This window comes from Thalassophryne amazonica, chromosome 7 (genome assembly GCF_902500255.1).
Source record: "Thalassophryne amazonica chromosome 7, fThaAma1.1, whole genome shotgun sequence".
Taxonomy (NCBI): domain Eukaryota; kingdom Metazoa; phylum Chordata; class Actinopteri; order Batrachoidiformes; family Batrachoididae; genus Thalassophryne; species Thalassophryne amazonica.
Window position 1 is genome coordinate 91,088,249 of NC_047109.1, and position 17,739 is coordinate 91,105,987.

The window sequence follows — 17,739 nt, forward strand, 5'->3', positions numbered from 1 at the left end:
CGGGTGAGGTGTTATCGTGCCCTTCACATATTCCGTGTTGTCTTGTTTATCATCCGTCTTGTTACGTGTTCTATCCATCTGAACATCAGATATGTTGACCTAAATAAATATTTAGACATCCTTGATGTCAGTGAAGCATGCTTGTAGCCCGACGGGACAGCTATAAATGTGACGGACAGCTCGAGGACAACCTTTCTGAGGTTTCAACTGTTGAGTCAAAATGGTGTTGGAGATGTCAGCGATCAGTGTTGGAGCTGTGTTTTTCTCTCTGCTTGTGTTGATGGTTTTAATTTGGCTTTCTGGTTGGCAAAGCAAACCTGGAAAGGGACTCGACAAAAGAAGTAAGTCTACAGGTCATGTTCAGTTTTCTGCATTTTAAATCATATGTTATTTCAACAAACTAATGGGTACACTTTAAAAACTGTCCCTCTCAAAATAAGCCAAATAATCCGAAAGCTAGACAAATTGTCTTATATTAAGCAAAAATGAAAATAAATAAATAAATAAATTCTGCCATTGGGGTAAGAAATATTTACTTGGTTAGAATTCTCAAAACTACCAAAATGTCTAGGCACTGAATAATCAAAATGTGCCTTATATATTGTTCCTTTGCTTGGATGATTTGAAATCCATTGCTTTTCCTTGTTACTGGTTAAATGCAGCTTGATATTAGCTGGAAAAACTTAAGAAAAAGTAAGATGCATTATACCAAAATAAGACATTTTTTTATGTAAAAAATGCTCGACAAGATTGTTTTTCTGTTTAGACAAAAATTGAGTCAAATTTTCTTTTTAAAAAAGTTTTTTTTTTTTTTTTTTTTTACTTTCTTAGATATCAGTTTTTGCAGTGCCAAAAAAAAAGAAAGAAAGAAACAGGGGAGACTGGTGACAGATATAACTAAGTGAGCAAGTTGTAACAGCACTTCTTCCAATAATCAGGTGGAGCTGTATTGGAGTTTGAAAGCATCATGTATGCTTGTTTAAAACATCTCATCACATTTTAAATACAGTTTTCTGTTGTTGCAAAACATTTTTATGGTGATCACCACCCCTTTTGTCTCCACACACAGATGAGTTTTAAAAAAACATTTTATTTCATATACACATTTTTCACATGGTTTTATCATATTGCTTGATTATTTAATAAAAAAACACTAGTTGTACTTCATTATCAGTAATCAACCAGCCCCTCTGTATTAAATCCATCAAAAATACATTAAAGTTATTGTGATACAAATTTTAACAACTTCTTCCCTGCCATTGGTACAATTTGCAACAGTTACTGCTACAACTTGACCATTTGTTTACAGTAGGTTGTAACAATAGAACGTCTTGCAATTTGTGTCAATTTTTAAAGTGTATAATATCATGATACAATTCAATTCAATTTATTTCATTTATATAGCACCAAATCACAACAAAGTTGCCTCAGTGCACGTCACACAAGTAAGGTCTAACCTTACCAACCTTTAAATGAAACGCATGTAAATACATCTGTTTTCGGCAGACAAATATTGGTTTGACTTTACATGTTGACAAATAGTCATGTGAAGGATTGTTTATTCACTTATCAAATCAAATTTTTTATTGTCCCGCAGGGAAATTTTTCTTGGGCATGAGTACCCACTGCAGAGCAGAGTATAGTGACAGATAACACAAAAAGACAGATACAGCATAAATAAAATCACAAAATAAAAGAAAGATTAAAACTGAATTGTAAAACCTGCCTTAAAACAGCTTAAAGATAAAAATTACAACCCTATAAAAATGACATTAAAAACCAGTGTGCATATAAGTGTAAATGCTAAATTGCCAAGTAAGAAGCTCCTATCTCTATGTGTTTTTTCCTTTTCCTTTTTCCTTTCCTCCAATGTGATGGATGCTGGGTTGAATGATAGTTTAAAACAGTTTAAGATTACCAGTGAATCCTGTTGAAGTGTCCTTGACAAGGACATTCAAAACTAACTTGTTTCCAATTTTCAGTTGCGTATCTTTCATAAGAGCTCCTAGCATTGGTGTGTAAACGTGTGAATGTTTCACCATTAGAAAGCATCGGAAAGGGGAGCTCCCATTGAAAAAGTTTCCAAAAAAACTGGAAAAAAAAAGTTTCATTGTTCCCGGTCTCCTCTAAATCATTACAATACGGTTGTTTGACTGTAATCTTTGGACACTACAATAATTAATACAAAGGGCAGATACTGAAGAAAATGATTCCATTTACTTGTAGATCTGTTTGATTTCTGTAATTGCTCTCTCTTTCTTAAATCTCTATATTTTAAAATTTCCTCCAAGGAGTTCACTTGGGGCTGTTGGAGTATCTGTATCAGTTTCTCCTGTACCCCTCGGCTCCTTCCCTCCCAGGACCTCGAGGCCTCTTCCTCATTGGCAATATGATGGAGATGGCGCACGATCACCTGCCAATTCACCTGACCCACCTGGCCCAGAGATACGGGAACATCTACCGCCTTAAATGCGGAAGTACAAGTAAACATCACGTTTCAGATCTATGAATTTTACACAATGTTCAAATACATAAAAATAAGCAGATATTGACTTTAAGGGGAATGTTTTTTTTTTTTTTTTTAGAAGAAATCCTGAATGCAATGCTACATGATTTTTAAATTAGTGACATACAATGATCAAGTAATGGCAAAAACATCAATAATAAAACAACAAAAAAAATATACTGAAAAGCAAATATGTAGTTATTGACCAGGTATAACAATTAAAAAACACAAACAAACTGGAATTCAAGTAAGAACATTTGTCAGGACAGTACTCCACACAACAATATAGTTGGTGCTGGTACAAAGCAGTGTAATATAGTAATGTAGTATATTATATGGACATGGGAGATGAGTTTGCTTTGTGATTGTGGGCATAAAATGTGAGTTTGATTGTTTGTAAAATATAATAATATACTCAACAAAAATATAAACGCAACACTTTTAGTTTTGCTCCCATTTTGTATGAGATGAACTCAAAGATCTAAAACTTTTTCCACATACACAATATCACCATTTCCCTCAAATATTGTTCACAAACCAGTCTAAATCTGTGATAGTGAGCACTTCTCCTTTGCTGAGATAATCCATCCCACCTCACAGGTGTGCCATATCAAGATGCTGATTAGACACCATGATTAGTGCACAGGTGTGCCTTAGACTGCCCACAATAAAAGGCCACTCTGAAAGGTGCAGTTTTATCACACAGCACAATGCCACAGATGCCGCAAGATTTGAGGGAGCGTGCAATTGGCATGCTGACAGCAGGAATGTCAACCAGAGCTGTTGCTCGTGTATTGAATGTTCATGTCTCTACCATAAGCCATCTCCAAAGGCGTTTCAGAGAATTTGGCAGTACATCCAACCAGCCTCACAACCGCAGACCACGTGTAACCACACCAGCCCAGGACCTCCACATCCAGCATGTTCACCTCCAAGATCGTCTGAGACCGGCCACTCGGACAGCTGCTGAAACAATCGGTTTGCATAACCAAAGAATTTCTGCACAAACTGTCAGAAACCGTCTCAGGGAAGCTCATCTGCATGCTCGTCGTCCTCATTGGGGTCTCGACCTGACTCCAGTTCGTCGTCGTAACCGACTTGAGTGGGCAAATGCTCACATTCGCTGGCGTCTGGCACTTTGGAGAGGTGTTCTCTTCAACTCTATGCGAAGGAGATGTGTTGCACTGCATGAGGCAAATGGTGGTCACACCAGATACTGACTGCCCCCCCCCCCCCCCCCCCCCCCCCCCCCAATAAAACAAAACTGCACCTTTCAGAGTGGCCTTTTATTGTGGACAGTCTAAGGCACACCTGTGCACTAATCATGGTGTCTAATCAGCATCTTGATATGGCACACCTGTGAGGTGGGATGGATTATCTCAGCAAAGGAGAAGTGCTCACTATCACAGATTTACACTGGTTTGTGAACAATATTTGAGGGAAATGGTGATATTGTGTATGTGGAATAAGTTTTAGATTTTTGAGTTCATCTCATACAAAATGGGAGCAAAACCAAAAGTGTTGCGTTTATATTTTTGTTGAGTGTAATAATAATAATAATAATACAAATAAAAATGCTAAAATAATAAATACTAAAATAATAATAAAATAATAAAAAGTGCAATATAAATTTTATTTATATTGCACTTTACATTTAAATAAATATCAAAGAGCTACAGTCAGTAAAATAATTAATTGCAATAAGTAAAAAAAAATAAAATACATCAATTAAAGTTATTAAATACATATAAAAATTAAAATTAAAAACTGTAAACATACTATCAATGAGTGAATACTAGTCACAAGGAAATTCCACTACACACTTAAAAACACAACACACACTTTCAAGCACAAAGCACACACTTGTACACATAAATATTTGTGTTACAAGTGTGTGCTTTGTGCCTAAAAGTGTGTGTGTGTGTGTGTGTGTGTGTGTGTGTGTGTGTGTGTGTGTGTGTGTGTGTGTGTGTGTGTGTGTGTGTGTGTGTGTGTGTGTGTGTAATGTAATGTAATGTATATTAACAAATGAAAGGTGCTGACCACATAAGACATGAAATATAGGTTCATAATGTGTGCAATGAAACAGAAAACAGAAGTGAAAATAAATGCAAGAATCACTGCATCGTGTGTGTGTGTGGGGGGGGGGGTCCCTATTTTCCACACAATCCCAACTTTTTTCTGATTTGGGGTTATATGCGTGGATGGCTAGATAAAATTCTGTGTAATGCATCTAATAAATAATGCATGTTGTTGTTTATTTTTCCAGCCATGGTTGTACTAAATAGCACTGAAATTATAAGAGAAGCTTTGGTGAAGAAGTGGTCTGACTTTGCAGGAAGACCAATTTCATACACAGGTAAAAAGTTTTACTTTTTTCTTTCATCTCTTTTTTTTTTTTTTTTTTTTTTTGTTGTTTGTTTGAGTCATGACCGAAAGAACTAGATCGCGGATATAAGCAGCCGAAATGGGCTTCCTCAGGAGGGTGGCTGGTGTCTTCCTTAGAGATAGCATGAGAAGTTCGGTCATCCGTGGGGAGCTCAGAGTAGAGCCACTGCTCCTTCATGTTGAAAGGAGCCAGTTGAGGTGGTTCGGGTATCTGGTAAGGATGCCTCCTGGGCGTCTCCCTAGGAAGGTGTTCCAGGCACATCTATCTGGGAGGAGACCCTGGGGAAGACCCAGGACTAGGTGGAGGGATTATATCTCCACATTGGCCTGGGAACACCTCGGGATCCCCCAGTCAGAGGTGGTCAATGTGGCCCGGGAAAAAGAAGTCTAGGGTCCCCTGCTGGAGCTGTTGCCCCTACGACCCGAACTCGGAAAACCACTTGAAGATGAGTGAGTGAGTGTTTGGGTACTTTTTCACAGAGGTCAAACTGCAAAATGATAGTGTGCATGTGCATGTGTGTTTGTCAGGAGATATTGTGTCTGGAGGAGGACACTCCATCTCTCTGGGACACTACACTGAGGAATGGCGAGCAAACCGGCGTCTAGTCCACAGCGCTCTGCAGCACTGCTCCCAGCAGTCTTTGCATGATGTGATTGACAGACAGGCTCAACACCTGCGACAGGTACAGAGGACAACAGCAACACACTGTTCAATGCTGACAACACACTGCAACAGAAAACCTTCAAAGTGTTCACAAAAAAAAAAAAAAAACACTTGCACAATAACGGTTTGATGTTAACTTTTAAACATCACCCCGCTCACTGTTAAGGTGCTGATGGATTGTCACAGCCGTGCTGTGGATCTGTCAGAGGATTTCATGGTGGCAGCCAGTAATGTCATCACCACGCTGACCTTTGGGAAGGAAGTGAGTCTTCTCCTGCTTTAAATTAAAACAAATGACATCGCTACTGTTCATTGCTAAACTGCTCCTTACATTTTTATCAGTTTCACACCGTACGTTTTCATCATAGCACGTCTTCATCTGTGTGTGCTGCAGTATGACAAGAGTTCACCTGAACTGCAGGATTTGCACAGCTGTCTGAATGAGATCGTTGCTCTGTGGGGCTCCGCTTGGATTTCTGCTCTGGACTCCTTCCCTCTGCTCAGAGTACGCTCAAGAACATTAACCACCATCACATAGCTGACAGAACAGACAGCGGAAGTGTGTGTGTGTGTGTGTGTGTTTATGTTGGGGGGGTGCACAGAGACCGACTTTTGTCTTTTCAGAAAAAAAAAAAATCAACACAGGAGCAGCCCAAAGAAACATCTTCTGCTCTGAAGATGTAACATCACCTGATTGAATGACATAATGTGCACTTTATTACAGAAGTCCCACAAAATAAAGCAGCTCAGAAGGAACATGAATCAGAATTTGTGCTTTGCTTGTTACAAATAATGAGTAATATCAAATAAATGCTGACAAATGATTAAATTAACCATACAAAGTGCCAAAACATTGCTCCTGCAATGCACACGGCCTCAGGGTGCAGGACTACTTTGAGTCCCTAAGGTGAATAAGAAGTCTGCGGGTCACAGAGCTTTCTCTTATCGTGCCCCTGTTCTGTGGAATGATCTCCCCGATTCTGTGAAAACTTTCAAGTCCAGACTTAAGATGCACTTATTTTCCCTTTCATGTGGCTAGCATACTGGCATAATATAGTTCTATGCTTTTTACTTTTAATTCATTTTATTAGGAAACGGAGTGTGCCGTAGCCTCAACTAAATTCTAGTGGCCGGCGATCACCTTAGTATTTCCTGTTTTTGTTGTTGTTTAATGCTGACAAATTATACTACATTTCTTGTCCTTCTAATGCCTGATTCAGTTTTTTCTTCTCTGTTTAAGGTGCAGCTCCATCCAGAAATGGGTGTGGTATTTGTGCTGGAGACCCTCCTGTCCTGTGCACCAACTGCATTTCCTATATATTAGTTTTGTGAATTGTTCTGTAATTTATGTCTGTAGCATGGCCCAAGCAGAGGGTCACCCCTTTGAGTCTGGTCTGCTTGAGGTTTCTTCCTCAGAGGGAGTTTTTCCTTCCCACTGTTGCTCTGTTGGTTAGTAAGGTTAGACCTTACTTGTGTGAAGCACCTTGAGGCAACTCTGTTGTGATTTGGTGCTATATAAATGAAAAAAAAAAAAATATATAAAAAAAAAATATATATATATATATATATATATATATATATATATATATATATATATATATATATATATATATATATATATATATATATATTTAGCAGAGAGAATTAAATATATGAATGCCTTACAACAGTGGTGCATCATCCACCTCGATCACCCCATCATCCCCAAGGTGAAAGTTGCTTCCACTGTCTGTGTCAGACACACAAACATCTGTGCATATAGAGATTTCACACATTATGTCATCTGTTCTCTTGAAGAAACTGCCCAATCCTATGTTTGCCCGTTTGCTGAAATTGGTAGCCCGGAGAGACGAGCAAATAAGAAAACACCTCAACAGTTATAAGGTCAGTAATAATAACAAATAGCAAATGTCTGAAAAAGTCTCTCTTTTAAAAAAAACCTCACATGAGAGTGCCAAAAACTCTTGAGAATCATAAAGCTGCACAATATGTATAAATAGCAATAAGTAAAATGTAAGGCCACCATTCACCTTTAAAAATACAGAGAGTAATTCCTTTTAGGTGGTCTTGGGTTGTACATAATCAACTTTTTGCAATCATTTTAATGTTTGAATGATTATTGACAGCTGCCTTTGTGATGTCATGTTCTATTAAGTACACCTACAACGAAATCAAGCTGTTCAAGTTTTTTTAATAGATTTGTGACATGATCACTCAATCATTACTTTATTAAAGATGAAACATTTGGTGCTTAGGGTTTGTTGGAATAGGAATATACTGATAGTTCAAGGTTGATTTTCTGTTGAACCACTGATGAAGAAAACAATGATCAAACATCGTAATTTTATCAAAAATCCAGACAGCTTAAGATTTTTGTTCCAGTGTATTTAAGTCCTTCAGAAACAGAAAATGAAACACAGCCTCCAGTCATTAGCTGAACAGGCTCTTTTGTTTGTTTCTGTACATTGTTATCAGTGTAAGTAACACAAAAAGAAATGATGAAGCAAATCCAGACACGACCTCACATCACCACTTTAGTGATGTCACTGACACCATTCACATCTATATTGTTTTTATTTTATTTTTCTCTTTTATTGTCGTGTCTCAGATGTTTTATCACGTGTGATAACGTTCATCATTAATGTGTAGATAATCTCAACCGTGATAGTCCCTGCTGCACTCTGTTCCATCAGCTGTTTGTTTGTTCAGGCACAAGTGAAGAAAAACAGGAACACGATCACAGACTCTCTGCTTCAGGGCCTTGACCACCATGGAGAGGTACATCCTGTCATAAGGTTATTGTTGTGTATCCAGAAGTGTGTGAATCCTGAGAAGATAAAGACTATGTTGTGGAAAGAACACAACTTTATTGCAAATAAAGGCTGCTGCGGCTTACACCTGCTGCTCACGCTCTGCTCACCAACACCGACCCACAAACAGGGGCGGATCCAGGCTGATGTAGGCCTGGAGCCCCCTGCTGGTTCCTTTCATAGGACACCACAGTTAAATTATAAAATTAACATATTCAGTTAAGCGTGGAACTGAAGGTAAAACTGGGAAAAATCCTGCTGCTGTGTTCAATGCAAGAGTGGAATGATGCACGGGGTTTTAGGGGGTAAAGGTCAACAGTCCCAAATCACATGGAGATGTGTTTTCCTCCTCAAAAACTGGAGGAGGCCACCAGTGAGGCACAATAAGTGTCTGATTCACAAAAAAGCTACACTTTGTAAAGTACAAAAACACTATGTGTTGTATACAAAGTCAAAACACACACACACACACACACACACACACACACACACACACACACACACACACACACACACACACACACACACACACACACACACACACACACACACACACACACACACACACACACACACACACAGGAGGTACAAAACACTGTCCCATTGTATGATGGGAACTGAAGCACCTCAGGACAATCAAATATTTGTTCATCCTGTATCTGAAAAAAGTTTCATTAAAACACATTTCAAATATTTGTTTTGTCATCAGGGGGAAGGAAGCACTGTTTGCTGAATTTAAATTTGTGCTTCTCACTATCAGTCTGTGGTTATACAGTTTTTGTCAATCACTTTGACACTAGTGTCAGAACCTTGATGTCATTTTTCACAACTCTAGATACAAAATTCAGAACAGTCACCATTTCTATCACAGGCTGTCCAATGTCCAAAACACTGCATTGTGTATTCATATCTTTAAAGAAAGCTTGCACTCACAGAACCATTGGTTCAAACAACTCATTTATCATGAAATACCACTGGGACATTTCTTTAGCTCACCAACACACAACATACATGTAGTTTCACCATTTAGTTGTTTGTAAAACCAGTAAATATTGTGGTACAAAATATGTGATACATGTTTCATCCTGTGCTACACAAAATGTCACTGTAAAAGGATTAGTAGAGAGAATACCACAGACACAGCGGGATCATTGAACAAAGCTGAAATTTATTGATGAATACAAACTAAATGACATGACGGGTTGAATGAAATAAACAATTACTGTAACAAACACGTCCTGCAGAACAAACTGCCGTGTTCCTCACCTGGCTACTGTACAGTAAGAAAAAAAGCTACACAAAGGATCAACAATCACTCGTCATCCCCATCAACCCTGTCTTGTGGATTGGGCCACAAGTTCTCATCCACATCTGCATGTTTTCATTTGCCAAACATCTTGGAAAGTACCTTCATGCATGGGGAATCCAGGCCTGACACTCGTCTGCTGTCATGTCATCGCAGGCAGTGTCCATGGCCTGAAGAAGGGTCACTTGTTGATGCAGATCATACACTTACCACCTCCACATGGAGAAACATTTTGATTATTGTTTGTGAATTTTGTATCGAGAGTTGTGAGAAGTGACATCAAGGTTCTGAAACCAGTGTCAAAGCAACTGACAAAAACTAACTGCTGGCTGATAACGTGAACTGATTTGAGGGTCTCACAAACATGACATTGTTGGCATTATTTTGCAGGAATTAAAAATTTTATGTTACAGAATAAACAATGTAGAAAAAAAACACTTGGGCTGGAGGGAATAGTGTCATTGTATACTCTGTCCAGCAGCGGGCATTACAGTGCCATTATTGACAACGCCATCCAGCATGGCTGGGACCCCCATCACCCCTTGGTTACATTAGCTACAAGAGACAGAAGAAAAGCAACCAGCTGCCATTCATTTTCAATCAGAGGCATTTTACAGTGAAGAGACAAGTAGTTACGATTGAAGCAGCAGGACCTTCGTGGCCGGGACGACGGTGAGGGATCGAACCCACGCGGCTCGCACCAAAAAAATGTTCCTCTACCAGGTCAGCCAAAGGGGAACTCCCTGTTAGCCAAGCTAGCGGGAACGTCTTTTCAATTGGGACCCAGGACTTTCATACCGCTACACTATGTTGCCAGGTAGGTGATGGTCGAGTGGTTAAATGTTGAGACAGAAGATCCCCACTTCAAACCCCAGCCTGACTTAAAAATCACTAAGGGCCCTTGGATAATCCCCTACTGCTCCCAGTGTGTAGCGAGCGCTTTGCATGTTAGCACCCTGACATCGATGTGTGAGTGCGTTTGTGTGAATGGGTGAATCACCTTACAATGAGCGAGGGCTCATTGTAAAGGGTTTTGATCTTCTGATCGAGATGGAAAAGCGCGATATAAATGCAGTCTGTTTACCATTTAGGTGAGGCCAAAATAGACCAAAAGTCTACGTTATGCAAATGCTGAGTGATGTGAAAGAACCATGACACGGGCTGGTGGGTTGTTTATTATATTTATATTCATTACCTCCGCCAAGGAGGTTATGTTTTCGGTCACGTTTGTTTGTTTGTCTGTCTGTTTGTCAGCAGGATAACTCAAAACGTTTTGAACGGATTTTGATGAAGTTTTGTGGAGTGGATGGAAATGACAAGAGGAACACGTGATTAAATTTTAGTGTTGATCCGGATCACGATCCGGATCCAGGAATTTTTTAAATGATTCTTCACCATTGCGGGATAGGGGGAATTTTGACATTGTAGTTTCTAACTCCACAAAAACAAGGCAGAAAGGCTTGAAAAAAATTAGGGTGTAACATAGTCAAATGTTCGATCAAACAACAAAGTTTGGTGATGATCGGATCCGGATTCCGGATCTGGTGATCCAGAATATGCAAAAATATAGGGAAAATAGAAAATGTGTCAGTGTGAGGTGACAAATGAAGCTAGAGATGCACAACTAACACCAAAATGTAGCTGAATCTGTACTGATTCAGTAAGGTGTCATCAGATTTGATGTAGCTTCAAATATTATGGAGCTAGATCCAGAAGAAAACCGCCATTACCGAAAAATCGTTTTTATACAATAACTTTTGAACTAATAAAGACATAAAAGTGATTCCAAGTTCTAGTGGTATGTTTTCATGGTCAAGGATGTCAAATATAAAGGAAAGAAAAGTGTATGTATCATAGTTTTGGTAGTAACACTGAATTGTTGAATAGATCACTGTGCCAAGGAGGGAATCTCTTTAGTGTCAGTGACCCTATGGCCTTGTTTAGAGAAGTGTTTCATAAATGTTAAAAAATTAATATATTTGCAGTTTAGTTGAATAATAAATTGAATTTTGACTCTTGTTTTTGTCTATAAACACATGCAATATCAGTATCAGTGCTCAGATGATAGTAGCTTCTGGGAAAGGTGCAAGTTGCAATAAACTGTGATGCCAAGCGCTAAGGATACATGCTATCCAGTCACAGCAGATGAAACTTTTTTTTACTACTGAGCAAACATCATTGTTAGACTTTTTTAGGTTCAGTGATTCCACGGCGTGTAGATGTTATGGCGTCAGTGACCCCATGGCCTTGGCGGAGGTTTGCACTCTGAGTGCTTCTAGTTTATTAGTGGTGTAATGGATTACAGCTGATCTGTATGAATCGCCTCCCGTGGTTTGACACACATGTGAACCACAGATTAACTGCAGTGTTTGTGTCATGGTGACTTGTTTTTAAAGTGATAACTGAGATAAAGTTGATGTACAGTGAAATCACAGTCTGAGTGGAGGTTAAAGCAGCTGCACGTGTCATAAGGGTTTGATAATTAGATTAGATTAGATTAGATCATATTAGATAGAACTTTATTGATCCCTTGGGAAGACTCCCTTAGAGAAACTGAGGTTTCAGCAGCATGTGCTAATGAAATGTTAAAACTGATTGCTATTTTTATGTTGGCAGATATATTGGTATTGTAATTGTTTTCTCTCCCTAATATCGGTATCAGTATTGGCGCCCTGAAAAATCCATTTCACTCTGAAAGGGCCGAGGGCCCATTTTAATCCACCCATGATTCAATAACATCATCATATGTTTGTTTTCAGCATCTCAAGGAAGTTAACATTCACATGGACATTGTGGATCTTCTGATTGGAGGAACAGAGACCACTGCAGCCTGGCTCAACTGGACTGTGGCCTTCCTTTTGCACAGACCAGAGGCAGGACAGAATTTGACAAAAACACCTCCAACACCACACTAACACTTAGAGGTGCTTACCTGAGCTTCTGACTGACGTTCATGTTTAGGTGCAGACGAAGGTGTATGAGGAGCTGCGGACGGTGCTGGAGGGACGATACCCGAAGTACAGTGACAGACACAGACTTCCTGTCCTGGGTTCTGTGATCAGTGAGGTTCTCAGACTCAGACCGGTCGCTCCACTGGCGGTTCCACACAGAGCCATCAGAGACAGCAGGTCAGCTCAGCTACAATAATCACCAATAATGGAAGATCACACAGAGAAGTGTTTGGGAGAGGTGGCTTTAAATCAGAGTATGTCAGGGCCGTATATAGGAATGTGAAAGGGGGGGTTCAAATCCTTGAGTTGGGGGTCCAGTGGGCTGCAGGGCCCTTGGTGGGGTCAAGGGGCAACGCCCTCGTGGGGGGCTGAGGAGGAGCAACGCCCCCCGAAGCAGAAGCTTTTTGAGGATTTCGAGGGGTAAAAAGCTACATAAATTTCATTTGAAACCCAAAATGTATAATTTTAGGAAATACATTTTTATATACAAACAGTCCTTGCTTGGGATTGGATCAGTTGCCATAAGAATCACCCAGGAAGAACCAAGATAACATTAATGCAAACTTTATACCTGCCTGTCGGTTGCGAATGACACAACCGACAGGCGTGAAAAAACTCACGCATGCACACGAAGGTTCAAGCTTGGCTGATGCAAGCGCACATGATTCAAATCCATATAGTTTTTGCAAAAAATAAAAAGGTCGGATAGTTTTCTAAGACACCTCGTATTTAGCAGTATTAATATTCGCGTTTACATTCTGAATATGTACGTATATGTACGTTATGTATTAAAATAGCGGTATTTAATTTGGTGACCTTGTTTAACTCGCGAAATTCGCATAATAAATCCCACGCGAATATTTGCACCTTTACAGTATTTGCAACAGGAAGGAGAAGCTCCCTTTATTTCTCAGCTTATACATACAAACATGTTTTTACAAACCAGACAAGTGTAATTGTGTGTCTACATGGGTATTTACAAGCCTACTAATCTGTTTGATATCAGAGGAGGATAGGGACCAGGGAGCAAAAACTCTCAACCCCCATGGGAAAAGTTTATCTAGCAGTTTCCCCTTTCATCACTTAAGGGATTACTCTGGCAGAGGAAATTGAAACTTGAGGGTGTGTGATAATAGCTGTGTAACAGTTAGTGCTTGTTGCTTATTATCAATGAAAAGAAAATACATAACGTTGATATCCAGATCAGAAAAAAATCAGCAGAAAAAACTCAGCAGAATTCTCGGGGGGGGGGGGGGGTCGAACCCCCTGAACCCCCTCTATATACGGGCATGTATGTAACATTACTCATGTTGCTACAGTGCACAGTAATCAACAAATTTATTTGACGACTGCATTTCTTTTACAAAATTTAACTCAGATATATTTTTAAGTAGCCATGTGGACATATGTCTGGAAGGAGTCCACTGCCAAAGGATCTGTCTGTTGATCTATTTCATCTTATCTTGTTTGTACAAACATTTATGGCAAATTTGAGGTGTCTAAACCCTTTTAAAATTTAAAAGCTGCTATGTGTAATGAATATAAATCAAGTAAGGAAAATGTGTGAGCACAAGTCACTTTCAAAAATGATGTTGTTTAGATGAGAATTGTTTTAAAATAATAAAATAGTAAGAAGAACATTAATTTCAGGAGATACTATTAAATCCTATTTCCTGCTTATGTGAGGCCTGGAATACTTTGCTCCAACAAGGAGCATCATGTGGCACTGCCATTAAAACACACAAAGCAATCCAAAGTATTACTACAAACAAAGGTCACAGGGTAGTTGGAGGCCATCCCAGCAGTCATGGGGCATGAGACAGGTTACCCTACACAGGATGCCAGTCTATCACAGCTCCACATATAGATAGACAAACTTATTCACACTAATGGCCAATTTAGAGTCACCAAACATAGGGAGAACATCCAAACTCCACACAGAAATGGCCAGGTGGGATGGGATCCTGTGACCTTCTTGCTGTAAGGCAATAGTGCTTACCACCAAGTCAACATGCTGCCCAGAAACTAAATTGTTAGCCAAAATTTTGAAATGAAATAAAAGTGAAAAATAATAGAAAATCCAATACTTCACCTCACTGCTTCAATGCATCTTTTCAGGGAGCTTTGGTGTCTGCTTTCATAAATTATCTGCTCACTCACTTTGACAGTTCACATGCAGATCTGTTTCTTCACCTGGAATCCTCTCTCTTTAATGACACATCTAAAAGGCAATGCAGCAAGTTCTGCATCTGACAGATTACAATCTGATTGCTATTATTCCAACCCAGTCTCACGGCAAGTCGTGATTCAGCAGCACATTATACTCTAATCACATTATACATTAATCTATTGGTTCGTGATATTGTGACGAAAAGCGCCTCATTTTTGTCACGGCAGCACAAATTCATTCTCATTCATTCCGTGATGGCTGCATGAAATTAAAAGTGTAGCGGGGGGGGTTTGGTTAGGGTGGAAGGAAGGAGTAGAATTAGGTTATGGCTAAGGTGTTAGGGTTGGAGGTAGGAGTAGGGTTAGTAATAGTGAGTTAAAAAAAAACCCGGCACAAAAATTTGTCATGTATCAGGTATTAACTCCTTGAACAACAAAATTTGTTTTGCATCTCATTTTGCATAAAGGAACAATGACATTCCTCTGTTTTGGAGTAAACCTAAAAGCTAAAAGGCAAAAAATTAACTGATGCCATCACACTTTCCATACATATTCCTTGGTAACACTTGTATTATCTGCACCACAGCAAATGTGTACAATCTTCACTAAAGATACATTGCACATGTTTAGTATTGCAGGTTACTTCATTCCGAAGAACACCATCATCATTCCTAATCTGTTTGGAGCTCATCATGACCCTGCAGTTTGGATGGATCCATACAGTTTCAGACCAGGTAGAGTCATGACCACAGCACAAACTTTGCAAAAGGCTCAGCGGAGCACCAATGAAGTAGCCTCTCTTTCTGTTTTTTTCAGAGCGCTTCCTGGAGGGTGGAGGAGCTTTGGCCCGTGCCATGATACCTTTTGGAGGAGGGGCTCGGCTGTGCCTGGGGCAGTCTGTTGCCAAAATGGAGCTCTTTCTCTTCACTGCTTACTTGCTGAGAGACTTTCAGTTTGCGCTTCCTGAGAATGAAACTTCTCTGCCCGACCTGACAGGAGTCGCCAGTGTGGTTCTGAAGGTCAAACCCTACAAAGTTATAGCACATCCAAGACCGTGAATAAGTCTTAGAGACTTTAGAATGTCCACTTAAATCCAGATCAATTAGTTTTTCTTATCTATTATGAAATATAACCTATATTAGCGTGTTGTCTGTGGGCTCTATATTGGGTAGTGTTTATAAAGTAGGTAGCTGACATTTTTCAAGGGTGGTAATAAATTATGCAAAGTTTCTATAATGAGTTGGAATGGTGTGTGAGTCCAGAATATTACTAGAACCTTAGACCTCAACCATTTTTAGAAAAAGAACTCAACCCTTTTATTTTCTGTTAAATATTTATTTTTTTAATGTTAATTTAATGTCTAAATGTATTTATAAATTGTTTAGGTTCTTGTTATCATATACACATTATTATTATTATTATTATTATTATTATTATTATTATCATCATCATCGTCATTATTATTATTATTATTATTATTACTTCTATTTTGTCATTTGATTTTTTAAATGGGACCACAATGTTAATAAGTGTTTTCACTTTCTTGTGTCATCCATGCATTTTTAACATATTTACAATTCTATTATGTACGTACATTGGACTTATTATATAAAATCATGCACGCACATACACTTTTAATATATAGATGATTTCCCACCACTTGCTGGATTGGCATGTGAGTCCAAAAAGTAATTATCAATGTCCATTGTTCATTGTTGTAGCTAATATCCATAGTTACTCCAAAAATATTGTTCTGTTTTGGTGGCGTTCATCCTTGACCCAAAATACATAAGCATTCCAAATGGCAAATGTCAGCTCTCCCCAGTTTCTCTGTGTTCAAAATTGCATGCATGCGCGCACTTATTTTTACACACCCACAAACAGAGACGGTAACTTCATTCATGTAATGGCAACATGGCACTTAATTAAACTGACTAAAACAACTGCACTACAAAAACACAATAAAGCAATAACACTGACAACACTGTTAAACTAACATGAACCACAATAGCAATATTTAAAATCCCCAAACCCCAAACTCCCATGGTGCATTGCAGCACAACATTTCAATTTCAATTTATTTTCATTTATACAGCGCCAAATGACAACAGAGTTGCCTCAAGGCACTTCACACAAGTACGTTCTAACCTTACTAACCCCCAGAGCAACAGTGGTAAAGAAAAACTCCCTCTGAGGAAGAAACCTCAAGCAGACCAGACTCAAAGGGGTGACCCTCTGCTTGGGCCATGCTACAGACATAAATTACAGAACAATTCACAGAAACAATGCAACATCAATTGTTCACTGTTGTTATTTAATATCAGTAATTTCTCCAAAAATGTTAGCCCTAACAACTTTCCATTTTCACATACTTTATCCTGGACCCAAAATATACTAGCATACCAAATGGCAAATGTCAGCTCTCCCCAGTTTCTTTGTGATTGAAGCCATACACACGCACACACTCATACACTCACACTGAGGCCACTTGGCTATTATAATATAGATCATTGTCAGGATTTGGGGTTTTTGCTTATGCTTGTTTTTTTAGTTATTTTGCTTGATTGTTTTCTGGGTTTGTCAGTTCTCTTGTTGGCCTCTTTCTTGCTTGGACTTTCTCTGTCCCTATCTCTCTTGTCTGTCTCTTGGTGCTTGGTGGTGGGTGTTTCACTTTGTCTGGCCACACCCTTGTTCTGGTGCTTTCCACACACCTGTTACTAATCTGTAGCTCATCACCTGGGTGTATATAAGATCCACTGGTTGCAGTTGTCTCTCGCCAGATTGATGCGTCTTGTGCCTTCCCTCCAACTCTGTTTCTGTGTTTCCTTATCCTACCAGCCTCATTGTGTTTTTTGATCGCCTGCTTGTTAGCCTGACCATGCCTTTGCCTGATGTTTTTTGTACTGTTGCTTATCTTGGACTGCCTTACCATGTACCAACCCCAG

The 17,739-nt window shown here is 39.2% G+C and overlaps 1 protein-coding gene across 1 annotated transcript; it reads left to right on the forward strand.

Moving 5' to 3' along the window:
- Positions 1 to 93: 93 nt before the first annotated feature.
- On the forward strand, positions 94 to 15,920 carry LOC117514530 (steroid 21-hydroxylase). Its single transcript, XM_034175039.1, has 12 exons — positions 94 to 353; positions 2,292 to 2,483; positions 4,776 to 4,865; positions 5,423 to 5,577; positions 5,725 to 5,820; positions 5,953 to 6,063; positions 7,356 to 7,442; positions 8,268 to 8,336; positions 12,434 to 12,547; positions 12,636 to 12,802; positions 15,425 to 15,528; positions 15,611 to 15,920. Exons 1-12 carry the CDS (start codon positions 221 to 223, stop codon positions 15,850 to 15,852), a joined length of 1,560 nt encoding a protein of 519 aa, XP_034030930.1. The 5' UTR covers positions 94 to 220; the 3' UTR covers positions 15,853 to 15,920.
- Positions 15,921 to 17,739: the final 1,819 nt, after the last annotated feature.

Bases quoted from the DNA above. Each gene is read 5' to 3' on its own strand.
- LOC117514530 (XM_034175039.1), top strand. From the start codon at position 221: ATGGTGTTGGAGATGTCAGCGATCAGTGTTGGAGCTGTGTTTTTCTCT. The intron at 7,443-8,267 runs GTCAGTAATAAT...TTGTTTGTTCAG, and splicing joins AACACCTCAACAGTTATAAG to GCACAAGTGAAGAAAAACAG. The intron at 8,337-12,433 runs GTACATCCTGTC...GTTTGTTTTCAG, and splicing joins GCCTTGACCACCATGGAGAG to CATCTCAAGGAAGTTAACAT.